At 56.2% G+C, this 21813-nt stretch overlaps 8 protein-coding genes across 8 annotated transcripts; 3 read left to right on the top strand and 5 right to left on the bottom strand.

The window, feature by feature from the left end:
- Positions 1 to 250: 250 nt before the first annotated feature.
- On the top strand, positions 251 to 2642 carry B0H18DRAFT_871637 (Fet3 ferroxidase protein; the record flags this gene model as incomplete). The annotated part of the gene is made up of 9 exons (XM_048040171.1): positions 251 to 408; positions 471 to 614; positions 678 to 768; positions 820 to 994; positions 1051 to 1431; positions 1480 to 1583; positions 1640 to 1917; positions 1972 to 2162; positions 2221 to 2642. 9 exons carry the CDS (start codon positions 251 to 253, stop codon positions 2640 to 2642), a joined length of 1944 nt encoding a protein of 647 aa, XP_047897132.1.
- Positions 2643 to 3759: 1117 nt separating this feature from the next.
- B0H18DRAFT_987351 (vitamin B6 photo-protection and homoeostasis-domain-containing protein) lies at positions 3760 to 5996 on the bottom strand. Its single transcript, XM_048044838.1, has 8 exons — positions 5787 to 5996; positions 5621 to 5733; positions 5422 to 5498; positions 5284 to 5367; positions 4870 to 5228; positions 4641 to 4818; positions 4160 to 4590; positions 3760 to 4127 (listed from the first exon to the last, which is right to left on the bottom strand). The coding sequence occupies exons 1-8, from the start codon at positions 5871 to 5873 to the stop codon at positions 3966 to 3968; spliced, it is 1491 nt and encodes a 496-aa protein (XP_047897133.1). The 5' UTR covers positions 5874 to 5996; the 3' UTR covers positions 3760 to 3965.
- Positions 5997 to 7222: 1226 nt separating this feature from the next.
- Positions 7223 to 9344, bottom strand: B0H18DRAFT_52121 (uncharacterized protein). Its single transcript, XM_048038421.1, has 9 exons — positions 9188 to 9344; positions 8550 to 8618; positions 8171 to 8497; positions 7950 to 8120; positions 7816 to 7890; positions 7626 to 7745; positions 7500 to 7574; positions 7360 to 7444; positions 7223 to 7312 (listed from the first exon to the last, which is right to left on the bottom strand). The coding sequence occupies exons 1-8, from the start codon at positions 9227 to 9229 to the stop codon at positions 7361 to 7363; spliced, it is 963 nt and encodes a 320-aa protein (XP_047897134.1). The 5' UTR covers positions 9230 to 9344; the 3' UTR covers positions 7223 to 7312; position 7360.
- A 1182-nt stretch (positions 9345 to 10526) lies between these two features.
- B0H18DRAFT_871437 (FAD-binding domain-containing protein) lies at positions 10527 to 13022 on the top strand (the record flags this gene model as incomplete). The annotated part of the gene is made up of 15 exons (XM_048040165.1): positions 10527 to 10814; positions 10876 to 11001; positions 11061 to 11195; positions 11245 to 11262; positions 11313 to 11378; positions 11429 to 11533; positions 11589 to 11642; positions 11693 to 11850; positions 11902 to 12016; positions 12075 to 12239; positions 12297 to 12503; positions 12560 to 12682; positions 12735 to 12820; positions 12872 to 12906; positions 12958 to 13022. 15 exons carry the CDS (start codon positions 10527 to 10529, stop codon positions 13020 to 13022), a joined length of 1746 nt encoding a protein of 581 aa, XP_047897135.1.
- Positions 13023 to 13606: 584 nt separating this feature from the next.
- Positions 13607 to 15039, top strand: B0H18DRAFT_52153 (uncharacterized protein). The gene is made up of 8 exons (XM_048038425.1): positions 13607 to 14185; positions 14245 to 14290; positions 14344 to 14457; positions 14514 to 14540; positions 14598 to 14663; positions 14720 to 14788; positions 14836 to 14905; positions 14970 to 15039. The coding sequence occupies exons 1-7, from the start codon at positions 13916 to 13918 to the stop codon at positions 14844 to 14846; spliced, it is 603 nt and encodes a 200-aa protein (XP_047897136.1). The 5' UTR covers positions 13607 to 13915; the 3' UTR covers positions 14847 to 14905; positions 14970 to 15039.
- Positions 15040 to 15164: 125 nt separating this feature from the next.
- On the bottom strand, positions 15165 to 17834 carry B0H18DRAFT_52180 (Six-hairpin glycosidase-like protein). The gene is made up of 8 exons (XM_048038428.1): positions 17617 to 17834; positions 17475 to 17562; positions 17353 to 17425; positions 16836 to 17302; positions 16411 to 16783; positions 16177 to 16353; positions 15922 to 16114; positions 15165 to 15865 (listed from the first exon to the last, which is right to left on the bottom strand). Exons 1-8 carry the CDS (start codon positions 17732 to 17734, stop codon positions 15225 to 15227), a joined length of 2130 nt encoding a protein of 709 aa, XP_047897137.1. The 5' UTR covers positions 17735 to 17834; the 3' UTR covers positions 15165 to 15224.
- Positions 17835 to 18154: 320 nt separating this feature from the next.
- Positions 18155 to 19167, bottom strand: B0H18DRAFT_52192 (uncharacterized protein). Its single transcript, XM_048038432.1, has 3 exons — positions 18745 to 19167; positions 18617 to 18687; positions 18155 to 18479 (listed from the first exon to the last, which is right to left on the bottom strand). The coding sequence occupies exons 1-3, from the start codon at positions 19075 to 19077 to the stop codon at positions 18410 to 18412; spliced, it is 474 nt and encodes a 157-aa protein (XP_047897138.1). The 5' UTR covers positions 19078 to 19167; the 3' UTR covers positions 18155 to 18409.
- An 836-nt stretch (positions 19168 to 20003) lies between these two features.
- B0H18DRAFT_52311 (NAD(P)-binding protein) lies at positions 20004 to 21635 on the bottom strand. The gene is made up of 10 exons (XM_048038443.1): positions 21466 to 21635; positions 21014 to 21413; positions 20913 to 20958; positions 20747 to 20859; positions 20667 to 20692; positions 20552 to 20616; positions 20422 to 20490; positions 20313 to 20371; positions 20152 to 20251; positions 20004 to 20088 (listed from the first exon to the last, which is right to left on the bottom strand). The coding sequence occupies exons 2-10, from the start codon at positions 21281 to 21283 to the stop codon at positions 20048 to 20050; spliced, it is 789 nt and encodes a 262-aa protein (XP_047897139.1). The 5' UTR covers positions 21284 to 21413; positions 21466 to 21635; the 3' UTR covers positions 20004 to 20047.
- Between the last annotated feature and the right edge of the window lie 178 nt (positions 21636 to 21813).

The following is a 21813-nucleotide window of genomic DNA, read 5'->3' on the forward strand; positions in this document are numbered from 1 at the left end:
GCCTTGGCGCGGCACCAGGCTCACGGGCGCCAAGATGAGGGCTGCCGATGATGCCAGGGCATCGCGTCTTATCAGATAAAATTTATGTACGTCGTTAGCTCACTGCACCGTGACAGGAACTTGGTGCTCCCGCTCACGATCGCAGAAGCCGCCAGGTCAGATCATCCGAGCGGTTCGACGCGCGCACGTAAAAGGCGTGAGCCACTTCCGCGAAGTTGTCCCGGTCCCCCCATCCGTACGACCGTCCACGATGCGGTCCGTTGCGTGCACCCTCCTGGCCTTGCTCTCCGCCGCGTCCCCGGCCCTCGCGGGTGTCAAGGAACTCTGGTGGAACGTTACCTTTGTCGACGACGTCAACCCCGACGGCCTCTTCCCGAGAACGGCTGTCGGTGTCAACGGTACATGGCCGTGAGTTGCGTGGCTTGCGCTTTCAGGTAGTCGAAGGAAAGGCACTCACATTGTTCTGTCAGACCGCCGCCGATTGTGATCAATTCGACCGACTCGCTCGTGCTGCACGCGACCAATTCGCTCCATGAAGCGCTGACCATTCACCACCATGGCATGTTCTTCAACTCCACGTCCTGGATGGACGGCGCCATGGGTGTCTCCTCCTGGTAAGTACAATTCCCTACGTACTACGTACCTCACAATTCATTGCTGATATGCATGCCTTGCAGTGGTATCCCACCCGGCGAGAGCTTCACCTATGTCGTACCGATCAATTCCTCCGGTCAGTATGGTACCTTCTGGGCGCATGCGCACTCCAATGTACGTCCACCCGCGTCAATCACCATTCGCATGCACTCATGATCCTCGTAGGGACAATACGTCGACGGTCTGCGTACACCGCTCATTATTCAGCCGGAGAAGCAGACATACACGTATGATGAGGAGTACACTATCAGTCTCGGCGATTGGTACCACGACTCGCACGCGGTGTTGATCGAGCAGTTCATCAACATTGCGAACCCGGGTGGTGCTGAGCCCGTCCCTAGTGAGTGTATGTCCTTTCCGCGGTCAGAACGCCCCAAGCTGATGCCTCGTGTGCAGAGGCTCCGTTGATGTACTTCTCGCAAGGGGAGCAGTACCTCCCTCCAAAGGAAGGTTCGAGCCCGAGTGGGTCTACTTCGGGGACAGGCTTCAACGAGAACGCTACTATGACATTCGAGCCCGGCAAGACCTACCGCCTCCGGATCGCAAATACTGGTGCTTTCGGCGGCTTCTACTTCTGGATTGACGGCCACGATATGCAGATCATCGAGGCCGACGGTGTCGAGACTGAGCCATACTCGATCTCGCAGCTTAACATCGGTGTTGCCCAACGGTACTCCGTGCTCATCACCGCGAAGAACGACACGTCTGCGAACTATGCGATACATGCTGCCTTCGACACATCCATGTTCGACACCGTCCCGGATGACCTCAACCCGAGTATGTGACTTATCTTACAAGCGCACTCGTAGCTTACTGTGATCGCAGACGCGACTTCTTACATCATCTACGACACCTCTGCACCAACGACGGACCTCAGTGTCGACGATTTTCTGTCCACGCCCGACATTGACCTCGTTCCGCTCCAGGTGGTACGTAACACGGCATAGGCTCCCTAGGGCCGTCCCCTGACGTTGCGTTCCATTAGGTGGCCATGCAACCGGCGACGTCCACACTCGAGGTGACCTTCGAGTTCGACACGATGAACGACGGCACAAATCACGCTGTATTCTCGGGCGCGTTCAACGACGCATCCTTCGACCCCGTGACATACAACTCTCCGCTGACGCCGGCGGTCATGTCCGCGCTCACGCTCGGCGACAACGCGACCACCAGTGCTGCGTACGGCCCGCTCAGCTTTGTTCTTGGTCATCTAGAGGTTCTCGACATCGTTCTCCGCAACGCCGACACGGGCAAGCACCCCTTGTGAGGAATACTTTGTGGCTCTTGACAATCGCGGTGTCTGACTAGCGCTCGTAGCCACTTGCATGGACACCAAGTGCAAATCATCAACTTTGCTGAGGACTACACGAGCGACGACCCGTCACTCAATCCTCCAATTAACGAGAGCCAGCCAAACCCGATGCGCCGCGACACCATCCTCGCCCCACCCGGGGGAGCTTACACGTTCCGCGTCGTGATGAACAACCCTGGCGTCTGGTTTTTCCACTGTGCGTCCTCACTGTGCTGTCTCGCCGTCTATGGATCGCTGATGCGCGCTCCTCACAGGTCACATCGAGTGGCACCTGGAGAGCGGCCTGGCGATTCAGCTCATCGAGGCGCCGCTGCAGATGCAGGAGCGCAACACGATGCCGTCCGTGTTGAACGACCAGTGTGCGGCGCTCGGGCTGCCCTACACCGGGAACGCCGCCGGATTCGCGTCGACGACGGACCTGGACGGCCTGCCCGCGGGTCCGTGGGTGCAGAACAACGGCTGGCACGCGAAGGGCATCGGCGCGATGGCGGGCTGCGTGCTCTCGGCGGTGCTGGGCATGGCGACGGTGGTGTGGTACGCGCTCGGCGGGCACATCTCAGAGGCGGAGATCGAGTACGAGGAGCGCCTCAGGCTCGAGGCGAAGGCGGAGCGCGGGCGGTTCTTTGGCCTAGCGAAGAAGGTCAAGGGCCTGCGCGTGCGGCCGCGGTCGGATTGAGGCCGGTCGCAAAATGTAACTATTTAGCTGCTGTAGAGTAGTTTGGCGTTGTTCTACATGCCCTGTACGAGATGGATTCTGGTTCTTTCATCCTGTCCTCAGCGAGCAACACATCATAACCACGAATGGCTGTTCCTGTTCGTCGTCCCGCGATGGCCGCAAATATGTTGTCGAATTGATGAACAATGCTCGGTCACCTGAATGTCGGGAAGACAGATCTGCACAGTGCATGGCGCCGAGTCGAGAATGACTGGAATTTCAATATGAATCCAGCCGCTCAACGATCGCTAGGACCTGTATCTTGATTGTGACCGTCTGTCCAGGCACAAAGCGGGACGCTAGAACCTGCGGCATGTCATCCGCGGTGAGCGGGGAGAAGGCGGCGCTGCGGAGCCTTCGCAACGATGCGCAGCACCAGGCCACGAAAGACGAAGGCTACACTGACGCCGGGTAGAGTTGTTTCCGAGGTCCAGGTGCGCATGCAGAGCCCAGCCTGAGAGGCGACCTTGAAGACACAAGCCCTGAGATCTGGCGGCACGGCCGTGTGTGTTTCTCCGGCGGCAGGCCCGACGATGTAGAGACTTCGGTGAACAAGCAATCTAGAGACTGGCGTATCCTCTAGGTGCCCAGACTATAAGGCTTTCATGGGCCTTACGAGTTGCGAGTCTCGAAATTCGGTGTCGGTGCAGCTCTCAATAAGCAGCGATTGAACCGGGGCTAGTGGAAAAGACGTGCGAGGCAAGGGTGAATAGCATACACCCGAAAGACATTTTGTACGAACCTTGTAGATCCACTAAAGGTGTGCGTATAGAATTCAGCGAGGCGTGCGGCGCTGTATGGGCTAAGAAATATCTTGTGATCGAGATGACAAACTCGCTCGTTCAAGTTCCTACAATTGGTTATGGGGAAGCGGACGTACCTCAGTCAGACTAAGTGGATCATGCTATGCATGAACATCGTTCCGATTACACACGACCTGTCCCTGTCGGCCGAAGTACTGTCTGAGCCAAAAGGCCTATTGTCTTGGTAGCTGTGGTGTTTCCGGAATTCCTAAGGTACCACATATTATCGATCGATTGAAGCCTCCGTCATATGATGCCCGCGCCTCAGGCCTCAGGCCTCAGGAGTCAGAACGACAAGAGGCTTTTGAGAGGCTTTGTCCTCATACAGTCTCAGGTGCTCTGGCCGAGCGGTGAGACACAGACGAGGCCTACCTACCTGTCCTTACTGAACGCGCAGATCACCGCAGGCGAAACATAGGTCAGGGCGTGCGCCGCTCTAATCACCATCCACCCTGGTCCCTATGTACATCGCTCTATGGGTCTATACGTTCTTGCGGTCTTCATCTATCTCATCTCCTAGACCTGTCTCGCCGTTGCCCACGGAAAGTACGCGCGGCGAGCCCGCGACCATGCCTCCTTCGTCGACCTTCCAGCCCGCTGCGAGGACGCCCTCGAGAAAGGCGGAGAAGGACTCTCCACCAGTCTGAAGGCGATCTCCACGGCTGACATTGCCACGTCGAAGCTGCCCGGTGCCCGGCCGTCTAAGATCCGCCCGACCTCTTGCGCGTGCGCCCAGGCCTTGAGGTGGTCCGCAGGCTTGTGGCCTTCCTTGAGGCATACGTGCATACGGCAGGCGCCGCGGGCATGTGGGTCGAACCAGAGGATGTACTTCTCGTCCTGGAAGAATTCAAGGATCGCTTCGATCTGCGAGGCGTCAGGGGCGCGTAGACCGTTGTGGCCCGGCCTCAATGTGTCCGCAGCAAGAATGGCTGATGCGCTGGAGGTGATCGCCGAAAAGGAGGACCCGATGTCGCAATGGCCTAGTAACGGTGTCGAACGTGCGGACAGATCATGCAGGGCGGCCGGGTTGACGAAGATGTACTCGAGGGCAGACACAGCCCCCGGCGTGAGGATCCTCGGCTTGCCACTTTGATCAGCGATGTTCCCTGTGTATGATGAGCTGCACACCTATGTTTAAAGATGCTGGCATACGCACCAGAGGTCTTCGGCCGGTATGCTGTCCACATGATGTTGGCCCTCTGTCGATTGAGAGTGCGGAGAGTCACGACTCTGACCGCACGATAATTCGCCCAGATGTGAAGAAAGAGAAGCGTGAACAACACGATGTACGTGGACGCCGTGTCGTGGACGTAGTGCATTACGAGCGTGCCTCCCTGTCGCCAACCACAGTGAGTGATAGGAAGCAAGATAGCGGTGCGACCTACCAGCATTCCTAACAGCGCAAGGACGGTCTCCTTGCTTCCGTCCTTTGCGTTCAGATCACCCACGTCTCCAGAAATCCGACCGGACGTCGCGAAGTGCACGGTCAGCGCGGTCTTCGAGCCACCAGCGACGACTCCGCACATCGCACGAAACGCGCCGCTCATACAAAGCGATGCGATTCGCAGAGACGATCCTGTACCGTATCGCACGAATGGATAGGTGAATGTCAATTCCAGGAAGCCGAGATGTGGTGATATAGTGTCAAAGATGATGGATGCATCGTTGAATATGTCCGCCGCAAGACGGTAGGTCTTCGCTTCGGGGAAAAGGGAGGTACCAAGGTGATACCCGGCGACAATCGCTGCAAACGTTGAGTTGGCTTATGGACAGCGGGAGGATGATGAGATACAACTAACTTGTCAGACGGCTGAACACGTCTTGGATTACTGTGAGCAGGATGGCATGAGTTGCAGAAGCGTCTGCTTTGCCGACCCCATGTCCTGAATCAAGCTTTGTCAGACCTCACGGTATGGACAAGCACAAGAATGGTTGACCTTGTAGAACGGCACGGGATGCAATCAGACCGGCGAGAGAACTACAGAAGGCTTGTAAGGCGTTGTATATTGAATACCTGGCGTGGATTCAAATCAGTTGACGCGACTTTGGCCGAGGCGACATCGGTACCATACCATAGATAGTCTGAGAAGAGCATGTAGCACAGTAAGCTTTGTCCTTTATCATAGGAATTGAGACTGTTTACCAGGTGATACGGTAGCAGGATAGCCTGCAGGAAGGAAGACGGTACTGAGGACATGTCTCCAGCTTCTTCGCCTAAGTCGTACGCCAACGGTTTCGGAAGACGATGACTATCTCAGGCTGAACTTGAGCATGGCAATTGATACAGAATGACACAACATACTTCTTTCTTTGCCAGGGAGCCGGCAATAGTGTATGAAGCCACCAAGCGACCGGAGTCATCACGCTCGCCCACAGTCAACTGTGGCATGAATAGAGGGTCTCTGGTTCAAAGGTGCGCAAGCCTTCGGGTTATGTTTGTTATGTTGAGACCTGATGCGGCAATACAGCTGTGGTAGAGTCAACGTTAGTATGGCGTGAGTTCTGTGGCCAGTGTCACTGTCAAGGCGCGTCACGGTCGTCGCGTGAACTACAACTGTTGCCGCAATTTCCATATGTAGACATCTTCGATAGACGCCCATCAGACGCAGCCACTGCAACCTTCAGAATACATGTTGGGTCCTGTTGGGTCCAGGACTAGGTAAGTACGCCGGCTTCCTGTCAGTAACTCTCAGTTATCTGCACCACGCATTGACAAATTTCCAGAGGTTTCTTAATGGCAAAAGAAGGCCATGCCGTACGATCCAAATACTGCCAGCATGCAGTTGAAGTTCTTCGACCTCTCAGATCTCAGCCATTAATGCGGCGTTACGACGCTACTTGGAACCGATCTGCTCATTTACAAGCCCGCTTAGTGGATCATCGGATTCAAATTTCATTGGATCGAGACGGGAGGAGCTGGCCGTGATAGTGATTGGAAGTAAGTAATAACACTCATGCGTACAAGACGGTGCCTACGATCGAACTAAATAATGTAATGCGTGGTAACCAGAAAACAATGAACAGAACAACCCCTACGTCGACTCAACGTACAACCTCAGCAAGAACATCTTCTTGCAAACAGGGCACGTCATGCCTGTCGAGAGCTCCTTAACAATACACCTGCCAGAGCCTGATGAGCCAACGACACGATCACCCGCAACAGCGAGAACGTACTGATGACAAAATATGTGCCCACACATAGTCGCCGTAGGCTCGTCGCACGGGTCCTTCAAGCATGACCTGCAGTGCCAAGAAACAGCGGTCGGAATCGCAGGCTTCACCGGGGACGCGACTTGGGTTGGAGTCACAGTTGTGGCCGGGGAAGTTACAGACGCCTCCTGTGACACTGCAATACATGTGTTAGACGGCTCGTGTCACTGTTTCGGTGCTTGTGCTGAGATCCTACCTTCCGAAGGGGCCTTGGACGACGGAGCAGTGGTGTCACGCCGTCGACCGACGCCGGAGGCAATGGAGGGTGACCGCGACCTCATGTCTCTCACAACCTGCTGCACGATCCTGGGCGATACCGATGTGACTTCGTCAGCGTCGACTCGGCTCTCGGCGGCGGATGCATACTGGGGCGGAGCTTGCTTGATAGACGCATGTTCGCTGACGTACGACAACGCTGACGGCGCGCGTTCGAGTTGAGGGCGGCCAAGTGGTACCTGAATGGTGCGTATCTGCGGCGTTTCCATCGGAGTGATCGTATTCGCTGAGCTTGACACTGGCGTATACTGGTCGGCCAAGCTCGAAGCGTCCGTCAGCTCGAGGACCGCCGATGGTATGGTCGCTGCGCTCTGTGGAGGATCATGCGTCTCGCCGGCCTCGCTGCGCCTCGTAAATATAAGTGTGGGTGTTTAGCAACTGCTGCGTACCTCATGTAGTCGTAGTGGGTGTGAACGGGTGACTGAGGCGTGTCGATTGGATAGTCAGACCACGGCGCTGAGGCGCCATCGCCAGCTGGAGAGAAGAATCTATTGAGTACTGGCCATGACGCAGTCCATAGTGCGCGTACCCATAAACGCGGACGGAAGGCTGGGCTCTGAGGCGCGCCTAAAGGAGTATGTGATGAAGTGGCATCGCTTTGGGTCTGGTTGCTGTTATTAGCTGAATTTAGGGTAAAGTAATCTTTGTCACAAACCTTCAGCGAGAGCGCGCTACTCCGCGCCGAGGAAACCGAACCCGGCGTCGGACAGACGAGCGGGGTCGCTGGGAGCGACCGTGTCTCGAGGAAATCTTGCGGGGGTGTCTTGTGTCGTTCCTTCACAGCGTAACATAGAATGGCGACGGTGACGTGAGCGATGGCGCAATTTGGGTACATCTCCACTCACCACTTCGACGTAGGATTCTTCACTGGACACCGGAGAAGCGACCTGCGCGGGCGCCGGGTGGACATCTGCCATGTGCTGGTCATACGAGACAAGGTTCATTAGAAACATATAGAAACATCCTGCCACGTACTTACACGCTGGAAGGTCGTGTCGTCTGGGAACCCAATATTGCACGAACTGCAGTTCGGGTGGTTAGGAGAGTCCCTATAGTGGTCCTTCATGTGCTCAGTGGCCAAGAACGACTTCTTGCATGGTATACATTGGATAGCAGGCGCTTGCTCAGGGGTGTGCACAGCCGCATTGTGCTGCTCGCAGCTCAGCAGAGTCATGCATGGTAGCGATGCGATTAGCTCACCAACTGCAGGCCCGAGGCGGTTGCGAATCCTTTCTGGCACGCATCGCACTTTGGATGCTGATCAGAATAATCATAATGCGCTTGAAGGTCCCAAGTGGCCTTCTTGCAGAGCACGCATTCGGCGGCTTGAACTGCTTTCTGCTTCTGTACGAAGGTCGATGTCGACGCTTCCGGCGCAGAGCCGGATGCAGTTGCCTGAGGCGGTGTGGCCTTGACTGACTGAGTAGCGACGGGTGTCACTACTCGAGTTGGAGCCGGAGCCGGAGCCTGAACTGCTGTCTTTGTACCTGCCGCATTCTTTTTTAGCAGATGAGCCGAAGCTATGTGCTAGAGCGAGTACGTCAGGTTATTACATCGTCTAGGAATGAAGGCAACGCACTTGACTCAATGCAGTCAGGTCAATGAATGACTGTCCGCACCGACTGCAAGACGGATGCCTTGTCGACTCCTGATAGTGAGCACTCAATAGAGGGGCAGAAGCGAATTTCAAGTTGCAGAGGACACATCTATGTACGCCAGGAGCAGAGTAAGAATGTCCTTTGTCCTTGCAGTGTTGTTGAAGTGCATTTTCTTTCGCGAATGCGCGACCGCACGATGAACAGTTTGGCATAGCGCAGAGCTGTTCAGTGGACAACAAAGGGAAGAGGAGAGCCTGTTACCTGCGCACGTCTGTCGCGCGCTATAACCTAGAATGCCCCGTGTATACCTTGCGGAAAGCGCGATGAAGGGCGATCCCAAAGCTCTCGGTTCAAGGTGGATTCACAGGCAGGTACGGACGAGTCGCGGCCTCGAGGCTCAGATGCCCCTCGGGGCGTTTGAATACAGATCATGGAGATAGCGCAACGGAGCTTACGACGCGCATCAATCTGACACCTTCGAGCTTGTTACATTCAGGGGACGTGAACTTCAAACTGGCACGATACTCCGAGAGAAGCACACCGGCGCGTGGAGAAGAGCGAGTCCATCCTTGCCTTGTGACGATGGTATGGGAGCGGAACCTACCAACGACTAACTCACCTGGTAGAGTTGCCCTGGATTGCGGCATGACAGAGCGTTCATTTAATGTGACGATGGATGGGGTGTCCTAAGAACGCTTGCACTGCACTTCCCTGGCACCGCGTTTCGATCGCGCGGCTTCAACGCGACGATTAGCCGCGGAGAGCTCGACGCATTGAGATCACACCTGTTTCCATAAGTGGATTGGCAAGGCGTACCATAGATTGCTGTCCAGGAGTTGCCTCATCATCGCGAATGTCGCAGTTTACTGCTCCGACTTGCAAGCATGCCTTTTAGCCAGGAATGAACATTAGAGTCCTCGCTTTCGAGCTTGCATCGCTTCGAGCAGGTGAGTCCGTTAACGCTTTGCAGGTAACGCATGGGGCGGCAAGGTAGTCTGCAGGTGTAGATGGCGGCCTACCTGTGTGAACCTGTGAACGACCATCAAGCTAAGGCTCGCGTCACGGTCGCGGGCCTCGCGGCAGCAGCAGTGCACCACACGATCACATGCTCATATACCTCTTTCGGAGACACGCATCGGGTCACCGCGGCAAGCGCATCCGTGTAAGTACAAGTTGTCGAAAATGGGATACGTGCGTACATGGTGTAACAAAGAGCTCGACGAGGAGGAGGAGGAGGAGGAGGAGGAGGAGGAGGGAGCCTGTCGACTGGACGCGGACTTAGCGGATGGCTGAACCCTCCCGCGAGCGACTTTATATTGCCGAGTCCCGAGCTGCTGAAATGCTTTATGCTATCACGTGTCCGTGTATTTCGCGCCGCGTCCGAAATTCTGAGTCGCGTCTGATCCCGTTCACCCAGCGAACGCCGAACTCGTTCATCCCAGGTTGCTCTTCCTCGCTCAGTGCTCAGTAGCGGAGGCCGGCTGGTAAGTCTTATTTGGCTGTACTTCTCTACCTGTTATGCTCAGCGACAGAGCTCTGGATGCCCACCGACGTGTGCCTCTCTTCGGTGGTGGTGGATGGTCGCACAGCCGGCCATCACTACTCTCAAAGCGGCTCCCACCGCTAAGCACCGTACCTGATTAGCTTGTCATATGGGCTGCCGGCCATACCATACATGTTCGACGCCATCGTCCGTGTGCGCGGCATCTCATAAACCTCGCCCACACGCCGAGCGTCCGGATTCCCCGGCCTGCCTGGACGCTCTCACATTCGTTCACTCAACATTGCTGCGACAGGTCTGTTCGGTCCCTCTTGGGTCTTTCTCTGATTTGGGGCTTAAGCCGGGGTCAACCTCCAGCTCCCCGAGTGCACAGACGTGACCTTCGCTCTCTATTAGGACGTCTCGTCAGTTCCCAATAACCCCGACCGACCTCTCTGCGTGGCTTATCTTGCTCGTCATGGTTCACCTGTCTGGCTCTCTACTGGGTTGTGCGCTCCTCTTGGTCAGTGATAATGCGCTTCAAGCACTGGGTGTGGTTCTCAGCCGTGCAGAGATTCGGTCACAACTCGCTCTATTGAATACCACGGTTGACGGACGTTTGCATGAAGCCGTTCCTTGGGAGCTTCCATGTTTCTCCGAGTACAATGGCGAGTCGGCGATACCAGACGAAGCAGCATGTGCAGCTATCCAGGCCAACTACACGTCTCCCTTTGAGCGCGTGCAGCATTTCGGCACATACATGATGGTACGTGCGGGTTCTACACTGAGATGTACTGCGAGATGAACCAGGCGTCCTCCGGTCTTAGCCACAATGGGGTACATGCCAAGTGACGAGGCCTACTGGGGAATGCCTGCTCAACGTCACCAACCCTGAGGATTCCGCTGCTTATACGGGCGTCAACTGTAGTAATGGTGACATCCCTTCTTACTATGTACGTCTGTCGCGTTGTTGTCGGCTCATGTATTCTTAAGGCCTCTTACATCCACCCAGGTCGACGTGCGGTACCCTGCGGATGTTCAGGCTGTGATTGCGTTTTCGAACGCGACTGGTGTACGGCTGTCCGTGAAGAACAAGGGACATGACTACAAAGGCAGATCAAGCGGCAAGAACACTTTGTCGCTTTGGGTGAGTCCCAACCTTCCATTCTCTGAATCATCTCCGACCATCTCCCCAGGTTACGAACCTCAACACGGTACGACGCCGTGTCTGCGGGCTCCTTCCCACCACTCATTGGCGCGCCAGATAACCCATGATACCTCTTTCACGCCTGAGGGATGCACAACCAGCTATGATGCTCTGACAATCGGGGTAGGATTTCTCGACCTCTCCCAGTACCACCCTTACACCTACCTCGACAGCCCGGGGCAATTACGGAGGACATTCTCGAGTACGTGGACAGCATCAATCGGACCTTCGTTGGTGGGTACCATCAAACCGTCGGTGCCGGAGGGGGCTACTTCCTGGTAAGCCTCAATCGCTTCTCTGCCCAGACAGCACCTAACGCGCATCGTGATGTAGGGCGGCGGTCATAGTGTATTGTCCCCGGTCTACGGTTTGGCTGTTGATCGAGTGGTAAGGTTCCGCCTTTCTATCAGAGGTGAACCCGTGCTCAGTCATCACAGGTTCAAGCGAAGGTTGTCACCCCCGAGGGACTCTATCTCGTCGCCAACGAGTGTCAGAACTCGGACCTCTTCTTCGCGCTCCGTGGAGGAGGAGGAAGTGCCTTTGGTGTGGTCATCGAGTCCACGCACCGGCTAGAGCCGCAGCTGACGTTGCAAGTGTAAGTAGCCGTTGCTGCTGTGGAGAACCTCAGCTTAAGATGTCACTCTAGCGCGTCGATTAGCTTCGTTGGTCACTCGAACTCGAGAAACCTCGCGCAGTGGTACAGCCTCCTGGTGAACGAGACATACAAGTGGGGCACCGAAGGCTGGGGCGGTCATATCACGGTCCGTCGCTCTCCGCTTGCACTTCTCAGGGCTGTTGACACTGGGTGGTATGGCAAAGGGTCCTTCCTTGATCTACGTGACGCCGCTGCTCAGTAACGCAGAAGCTCACGCCTCCATGCAAGCCACCGCCGAGTTCGCCCTTGCCCAGGGTGGCACGGCGGTCGTCGAGGAGGTGCCATCCTACCTCGCGTTTTTCAGCAAATATGTCCCAACTGCTGAAGCTGTACGTCGTTTCCTATGGCTGTAGACTACCATGTTCACTGATGGAGCTCACAATCAGGGTGTTGGTACGGAGATAACACTGGGCACGCGACTGCTTTCTACCTCGCTCTTCGCTACCGAGGAAGGGCGTGCTACGCTATCGAAGACGATCGCGAACGTGCTTTCGTTCGCGAGTCCGTACATCGTCGCGGGAACGCCATTCCTGTTCAACCACACGGTAGGGTCGACAAGTGTCACGCCGGCGTGGTACGACTCTCTTTGGCACGTACGTCTCATGATCCGGCTTTCGAGTGCTTTCGGGTCCACTTACATGGAGACTAGCTTTCTGTGCACGGCAACTGGGTGTGGAACAGCACTGCAGAGGACATCGCGGATCAATACGAGGCTGTGACGCAGCACACACAGACGTTCAGAGACATCACACCGGGCAGTGGGGCATACTTCGTATGTCTACTCTTCGCAGCTCCGAGGACTTCCATTGATAGAATACGTGCAGAACGAAGGAGATGTATACGAGCCTGAGCATACTGAAGCATACTGGGGCTCGAACTACGCGAAGCTGCTCTCCATCAAGCAGAAATAGTCAGTAACGTATCTGTGGAGCCCCCGAGCCGTTGCTGACGTCCAAGACAGTGATTCTCATGGTGTTCTGGATTGTTGGCAGTGCGGTGCGTATCTCCATTCGTTCAGACTCGTGTTTCGACTGAGAGGCGCGGCAGTTGGCTGGAAAGGCCCCTCGGACCCACTCTACGAATGCTATATCCCACTATCCCAATCATCATAATGCTCATGCATCCGCTCGGCTGGGTCTCACTGGGAAGCGGGAAGTGTACTGCAGCTGTTGAATCAAGGGGACTGTACTTGCAGGTATCGTGACAGCCGAGGCAAGTACTGTGGCACAGTTCGGTGGTCCATTTCCACATTGTAGTAGCTTACAGGACAGCTGAAGCCATATACCACCTTTAGGTTTGACACAAACCCCGCACATGAACGTAACCGCGTGGAGGGTCTTGTATCGAGACTAGTACTCATACCACCTTCTGGGTCGCTACCCCTTGTGGGCCAGCTGTCGTATGCAGGCAGTTTCACACCCGGATCAGGGACTTTCTCTGCAAGAACGCTCAGAACAGGACAGAGACACAATCTGACACCACCAGTACCATCCCAGTACCATCCGTGTCATCCTGCTAGAATGGATTGTGCCCGCTTTGGGTCAATATCATCTTGACCGGCGTAGTATAAGGCCGTATGTCTCAACTTGGCGTTGCCCAACCTCCCGGCTAGGGCGCCTTTAGTAGGCTACGAGCCTCGAACCTTGCTGGTGCCTTTGTTATGGTGTCTTTGAGCGACTGTCCTGCGCATGCTGACCTTCCAGGGAACCTATCGCACTTTGCTGGTCTGCTAATTCCCCCTCAACGTGCAAGGTTTCGTATGCTTCTGCCGACCGGATGTTCAAGGCGGTATCTGCCTGGGTGTGTAACTCTCTTCTAGGGCTCGCAGACTTATGTATCTGCGTCAGACGAGCACATGTCTATGCGCCCGAGACTTGCCCAGGCTCGTCGCTCTTGAGCGCCAGGTGGTCCGTATAATAGCCCTTGCAGTCATCCTGGTCCTTTGCACCACGCCCATACACCTTACCCACCAGCTCTGCGCATTACAAGTCATTAACGCGAGGCCATGAACGGACACGCGTACCACACGGCACCCCGAGTCGCGATTGTTACCGGTGCCTCGAAGGGCATCGGGCATGACATCGCGCTGCGGCTCGCCGACGACGGTCTGGACGTCACGATCAACTCGCGCAACGCCGCTGAGCTCGAGATGGTTGCGAACGAGATTCGGGCGAAAGGCCGCAAGGTTGTAGCATTCGTGGGCGACGTCTCGGATGAAGAAGTCGTCAAAGGTATGGTCGACAAGACTGTGGAGGTCCTCGGGAGACTCGACGTCGTGAGTTTCGTACTACGAACGACACTGCCGTTGGTTGTATGTCTTGACTCGGAGACCAGATGGTCGCGAATGCAGGCATATTTGTTTCGTCTCCGGTCATCGACAGTAAGTGATACAGGCGTATACACTGAAGCGACGGACTAATCAACAGTTCACAGTGGACATCAAGGACTGGAACCGCTGCATGAATTGCAACCTAGCTAGCACGATGCTCTGCTACAAGTATGCTGCTCGTCAGATGATCGACCAAGGCGAAGGGGGGAGAATCATCGGTATTTGCGCTTCCCTATGTTCGCGTTTACAGGTTCCCAATTCACCGGTTTCTCAGGGGCGTCATCCATTCTCGGGAAGAAAGGTACGAGACGGCGCGTTCAATCAAGCGGCTTAACCTTCTAAAGTCAAACTCTGATAGGTGCCCCCGATAGCTCCGCGTACGTTGCGACGAAGTTCGCGATTCGAGGCCTTACGCAGTGCCTGGGTGAGCATCTGCCGGTCGGTCATGCTGGTACATGACACTGAGCCTTACATACGCAGCCATCGAGCTTGCTCCCCACAACATCACGGTGAACACGTATGCGCCCGGAGTCATCTTGACGCCAATGAGTAAGGAATGCTAGGTCCCGACCTGCTTGCCCCTCGCTGACGTTCAGGCTGCCAATAGCTGACATTGGTGCTCTTGATCAGCGATATGGTGGAGGTCACGGAGCGTACATCAAGCACGTGGGTGCTTTCTATTATATTGCGATGGCCTCATATTGACATTACTCTGCCTGGCTCCTTCAAGATTTGTGGCATTGCTCCAGGTGGCCCTCACTCGTCGTCCGGTGATACCGTCGCCAGTATGGTGTCATATCTGGCGAAGCCTGAGGCCTACTTCATCACAGGTGTGTAGCTTCTTTTGCGTAGGGCCATCGTTGTAATTGACACATGAATACTACTAGGGCAATCCATGGTCATGGACGGAGGCGTCGTCTTTAGTTGAAGCCATAGTTTGAAGACGTACAAGCATAGTATACACGTCTAGTTACTCGCACACACTTCATGTATCCAACACGCTCTCCAGCTCTGTCAAGTCATAGACAGGCAAGCCGCAAGTGAAGTTCTTACACACCCGAACGCTAGGCTTCATATCCCCACTAGCAGCCTTCTTGTCTGCGTCATCCACAAGGCTACGCAGAGTGCCATTGGCCTTCGCCAGTTCCCTGGGCGGCGCCGTGGGATCGAAATGAATCAGGACGCGGTGCGGCATGTATCGCTTGCGTATCGTGTTCAGCACAGACGACTCAGGCGACGCAGTGGGCGACTCCGTCACGATCATCTGCACGTATCCGCGTTCATGCACCATCGCATTGGCGAGCATCGCTCCGAGAGCGAACGGCGCATGCTCCAGAAGCTGCGCGTTGGACTGCAGCACGCTCGACGCCTTCTTCGCGAACTCCGTGTGGTAGTCCTCTGCAATGTGCGTGAGGCGATAGAGATTCGACAGCGTGACGGACGCAGCGCTCGGCTCTGCACCGTCCTGGGCATCCTTCATACGGATGAGGATGTGCGGGTCGGGTGCGGAGGTGTAGTATCCACCGCCGTCCTTGTCGAAGAACAGCTCGTCTTGCTTCTCCTGGAGACGGATCGCCCAGAGCGCGTACCCCTCATTTCCGCTTGCTTCGTAGAGGTCCAGCAGACCTGCAGGGGCCCCCACGTCAACCAGTGTACCAAGGTCGGGCGGACGCATGCCGTACCTTGTGTTAAGAACGCGTAATCCTCTGTCACGCCTCGCGGGCCCTTGCCCTCACGCCAGCTTCGGCAGAGCTCCGCAGTGTCCGGATTATACATCTTCTCTCTGACGAACCTGGCTGCACCTTCCGCCATGCGCATCGCCTGTCTCCCTTCTTCGCCTGGGAGAACCTCAGCAGCGAGTGCGAGCCCGGAGATCTACACAACATTACTGATCGTCAGTTGGTGCAGCTTTCACAGCGTTACCAGCAGACACCGACCATGAGGCCGTTCCAGCCCGCGACAACCTTGTCGTCCAGATGCGGGCGAGGACGGTTCTTCTCGCGCCACTCTTTCAGCGCGGACAAACTGCTGTTCAGCACGCGTTCAACCCCAGCAACCTCGATACCGAACATGCGCGCCGTCTCCTCATGGGAATGCGCGAGGTACAAGACGTTCTGCACACACACGGCACTAAGCGACATAGAAGAAGCCAACCGCACGAGGACGCGCACCTGTCCCTTCAGCTCGCCCTGGATGTCATGCGTCGGATCACAGTTGCCGGTATCCTCCACGCCGTACGCCCACTTGAACACGTCCGCCGCCTTCATCACGCCCTGTCCCGCCTGTCCCGCCTTGCTGAGTATCTCGTCGATCTCCGCTGCGGTCCACGTGTAGAACGCGCCCTCGCGCTTCTTCGTGCTCTCGAAGGTCGGGAGCGAGTCTGCGTCCTCCGCGCTGAAGAACCCGCCGTCAGGGCTCGTCAGCACGGGGAGGTACGCAAGGATCGAGCGTGCGAGTGCGATGAGCGGCGCGCGCTGCGTGTCGGTCTCCGAGAGCAGGAGGTACAGCTCGAGCGTAGATCGGAGTAGCTGCGCCTGGTCGTACCTAGCCTCGGCCAGTTAGCAAACCTTGCAGGAAGGCGGAGAGGTGCACCCACAGCATCTTCTCAAAGTGTGGGACATGCCACCGCTCGTCGACCGAGTACCGCGCCACCCCGCCGCCGACGTGGTCGTGCACGCCGCCCGCATATATCCTCCCCATCGTAAAAGCCGCCATCTCAGCCGCCCGCGAAGCCCCGCTCTGCGCGCCCGCCGTCTTCGCCGGGCGGCCGGTCTCGCCCTCTAAGTCTCCGGCTTCGTGCGGCTCCGCGTCCAGGTAGCTCAGAACTTCATCGGCGCTCGGCGGCTCGCTGCTGGTGCTTGACGCGGCCTTGGTGGCGGAGGGACGCCGCTCGGCAGCGGCGAAGCGCGCGAGGAATCCGGTCGTGGTCGCGACTTGCGGGAATTTGGGCGCGCGCCCGAACCCGCCGTGCGTGCTGTCGAATTGACGGGCGAGACGTGAGAAGGTCTGCTGTGCGAGGGACGGGATCGGCAGGTTCGCGCTGCCAGAGGGCGATGCGGGTGTCTGGTGAGGAGTGTGAGTGCGTTTAGGGAGGAGGAGAGGGGAAGGCGTACCAAGGTGGCCTCGCGCAGCTGCTCGATCACTTGTTGGCCAGTGGAACGGCAGCGCTGAGGATCGTCCTCCCACCTGTGCATATATTTGTATCAGGTCTCCGATTCGTCGCAGTGATACTCACACATCAGCGAGCTTCATCAGTACTTGTCTGAAGTTCCCGGGTGGAAAGTATGTCCCCGCGAAGAACGGATGCAGTTCCGGGGTAAGCCCTGCCCAACCAACATCAGCCCTCCTCTAGTTCCGCAACAAATCCAAAGACGCACAGACGGACATCGGCCAACCGCCGCCGCCCGTAGTCGCTTGCAGGAACGTCATGTACAGCCGGTCGACGTCAGGCCGCTCCTCGCGATCGACCTTGATGTTCACGTAGTGTTCATTCATGAGCTTCGCCGTCACCTCGTCCTCGAAGGACTCGTGTGCGAGGACGTGGCACCCTGTGTGTCTGCGGTGAGCGATGGGGGTGCGATTGACACTGGAACATGAGTCGGGCTAAGATGCACTCGCAATTGTGACGGAGGCGACCACTTTGCGGCGAGGAAATGTGCATGGCTTCCGATGCAAGCACTTCCTTGTGAAAGTAAATTACAGATAAGTCCACATCGTCGAGCCCGGCCTTACAAACGCATAGGCGGAGTCGAGCGGTTTGATATGGGCTCGCGCCGGACACAGCAGGCTTTGACAACCAGGCTGAGCCAGGCAGCCACCTAGGCTACGGTGGCCAGCTGAGTGCACAATAGACGGACATTGACAGCGGTAGGCCCCGTGTCCGGGTGCACAATGCGAACGATGTCGCATGGTGTCCCCGCATATCAGCAGTGTCAAGGCCAATCGACCGTGACAAGTGACTAAGGTGGACCGGCAGAGGATGCGGAGCACCTGAAGTCGGGACCCGACATCTTCCGCCTGTGTACATTTCTCCGGGTAGGGCCCATCGCTTTGGAAAGAACTGGAATACCAACGTCCGCTCCTATATGCGCTTTTCGCGGGCACACAATGTGGACTTAGCTGTATCGCGCGCCGCAATGTGGTCACAGTAGCCACATTTCGGCAGTGTTCTCATGTGCGATCCATCCATGTCTCCAGTGTGATAGCGGAACGACCAACAGTGACAGGCTGAGTATCCGACCTGCAGTTATGGAGGTCAATAGGAGGTAACCATGAGCGAGCGAGCAGATTGAGTAGAACACGACGCATGCAGACCCCGAGAGGCACATACGATGGCTCCTGGACACTCGCCACCCACGAACACGGAAGTCTACTCACCGACAAGAAGATAGGTTTGTCCTCCCGCTTCGCCTTCTCGAACGCTTCCGGCCCCCACTCATACCAGCCACCTGCGCGCATACACTTCATTCACCTCACAAATCACTCTGCGAGGTGAAGCCACATACCGGGTTCTCTGCATGTTGCAGCAAGTAGGGACTCTTCGCGTTCATCAAGCGATTCTGGTGCTTTGGCTTGTCTGTCGCATTCTTGTCGCGCGCTGCGCTAGGGGCGTCGGAAGACATATCGCGTCTCTGCTCGTTCCTCAGAGGGAATGGAAGGCTAGGCGTAGACCATGCTGTGTGGGTGGGATGTACGCTTTGAGTTGTTGCAAGTCGGGCGATTCGGGTCGACGAGCCAACTTGAAGTCGCACACTGGCAGATGAATGGCCAGGGATTTTTGTTATGTTCGCAGAGGGAATACGGACGGTGGACTGATATTGGCGTAGGACAAGATGCATCGTCTGAGTAAGAGACGACTGGCAGGCTAAATATTGCCATAGTAGTGCAAAATGTTATCCACGCACGATTGCGGCACATATCATCGTGAGCGGTAGCGTGACGTAATGGCCGGCCGCGAAATCAACCCCAGCCCTAGGGTTTGCACCAGGTGCCGCATTCGGTGCTGTACTTGTTCGCCAATGCGGCGGATGCGTAATACCAATTTTGCACTCTGCTGCCATGGCGACGAAGCTCCCTCTCTGGATACCCCAAGGCACTCCTATTGACTGCAGCATCCTTCCACCGGACGCAGCGCTTTCTGGGGACCCTACATCCGTCCGGATTCTCTCCGATTGTTCCGCCGCAACGAGTTAGGGGTCCTGCAAGCTCAACGAAGCTAGGGCGGAATATGTCAGCATGGTGCATCAAGTCAACTGGCCGCTGTCTTGAATTGGATGGTGCATTTATCGCTGGTACGTCCGTTGGAGGTTCGTGTACTTGTCCTGCGGCTGACGCATTGGCGGCAAGGGTGGCATAAGGCGATGGCAAGGCGCATCGCTCAAATCGGCTGAGCATTGACCGTCAGCGTGCTGATGTGACACTGCTGCCTGTGTCTCAGTCGCGATTATTGCCTTACGAGAAGTTACTGTACATTGTCTGTTGGTACATCAATCTCTGTACACAAGTCAAGTTGCGAATCGAATATCGTCAAGATCATGTTGTTCGGTACAACTTCAACTCGCATATATATGACAGATGGTTATGTTGGGTTCATTCGAAACTCAGAGCCAGTGTAATTTTGGATCGTTCACATGGGATAAACTATATGGCACATTTGGCAGATCAGTCACATCGCGAGCCAGCCAATTGTGGTTTCGAGTGAGACAACACCGTGAAGCTTGAAGCTTGAAGGCCCCTCCTACATACATATAAAGTAGTGACGAACATCACGACTGTCACGACAACTGACATCAGAAACCAATGGCTGTCTTAACTAAAGACGACGCCTCCGTCCATGACGATGGATTGCCCTAGTGATACGCATGTGTGTGTCACGACGACGCCACGACACCAAAGAAGCGCTAGCTACTCACCCGTGATGAAGTAGGCCTCAGGCTTCGCCAGATATGACACCACACTGGCGACGGGTTCACCGGACGCCGAGTGAGGGCCGTCTGGAGGGATGCCAGCAAGCTTCAACGAACCAGGTCAGAGCGATGTCTATACGAGATCGCAATGGCAACACAGAACTCACGTGTTTAGTGTACGCTCCGGGGCCTCCGCCATATTGCTGATCGAGAGCACCGAAGTCAGCTATTGCAGCGTCAGCGAGGGACAGCGGGTCGCGTCCTGGCATCCCTTACTCATTGGCGTCAGGATGACTCCGGGCGCATACGTGTTCACCGTGATGTTGTGGGGAGCAAGCTCGATGGCTGCGTACGTACGCTCAGCGTTATGTAGAAGCATGCCAGTGACCGACCGGCAGGTGCTCACCAAGGCACTGCGTAAGGCCTCGAATCGCGAACTTCGTCGCAACGTACGCGGAGCTATCGGGGCACCTATCAGAGTTTGACTTCAGAAGTTAAGCGCTTGAACGCGCCGCTCGTACCTTTTTCCCGAGAATGGACGACGCCCCTGAGAAACCGGTGAATTGGAACATGCACACGCGAACACAGAGAAGGTGTATACCGATGATTCTCCCCCCTCGCCTTGCTCGATCATTTGACGAGCAGCGTACTTGTAGCAAAGCATCGTGCTGGCTAGGTTACAATCCATGCAGCGGTTCCAGTCCTTGATGTCCACTATGAACCGTTGATCAGTCCGTCGCATTAGTGTATGTGACCGTACTACTTACTGTCGACGACCCGAGACGAAACAAATATGCCTGCATTCGCGACCATCTGATTTCCGAGTCAGCACATGCGGTATCCGACCCGTTCGTATTGCGAAACTCACAACGTCGAGTCTCCCGAGGACCTCCACAGTCCTGTCGACCATCCCTTTGACGACGTCGCCATCCGAGACGTCGCCCACGAATGCCAGCACCTTGCGGCCCTTCGCCCGGATCTCGGCCGCAACCAACTCGAGTTCAGCAGCGTTGCGCGAGTTGATCGTGACGTCCAGACCGTCGTCGGCGAGCCGCAGCGCGATGGCGTGCCCGATGCCCTTCGAGGCACCCGTTACGATCGCGACTCGGGGTGTCGTGTGGTACGCGTGTCCGTTCATAGCTGCAAATTCAGTATATGAGCGCGGCGGAAAGGACAAGTATGACTGCCAGGGCAATTATACGGGCCACCCAGCGCTCGGTGCGCGACGAGCCTGAGCAAAAGTCTCGGGCGTATAGGCATGTGCTCGTCTGACATGTCAGGTAGATAAATCTAGGCGAACCTTGAAGGAGAGTTACATACCCAGGAGAACCTCAGAAGAGCCTCACATATCTCCTTGAACGTCCGGCCGCCCAGAAGCGTACAAAACCTTGCATTTTGAGCGGGGACAGCAGACCAGCAACGCGCGATAGATCCACTGGCGCCAATAGAGCACGACAGAGCTGCATGGCTTGCGTGTGCATGGGTAGCACAGTCACTCGAAGACGCCATAACAAAGGCACCAGCAAGGTTTGAGGCTCGTAGCTTGTCTCGGAGGCGCCCGACCGGAGAGCAAGCATGTAGATTCTGCCGGAGCAGTGTCGACTGGAAGAGCTGTCACCCTAAGTATAGCGAGGTGGCTTTAGTATCGTCAAGTTGAGACAATGGGTC

The sequence above is a fragment of the Fomitopsis serialis genome (genome assembly GCF_022376445.1).
Source record: "Fomitopsis serialis strain Sig1Antser10 chromosome Unknown B0H18scaffold_11, whole genome shotgun sequence".
Classification (NCBI taxonomy): Eukaryota; Fungi; Basidiomycota; class Agaricomycetes; order Polyporales; family Fomitopsidaceae; genus Fomitopsis; species Fomitopsis serialis.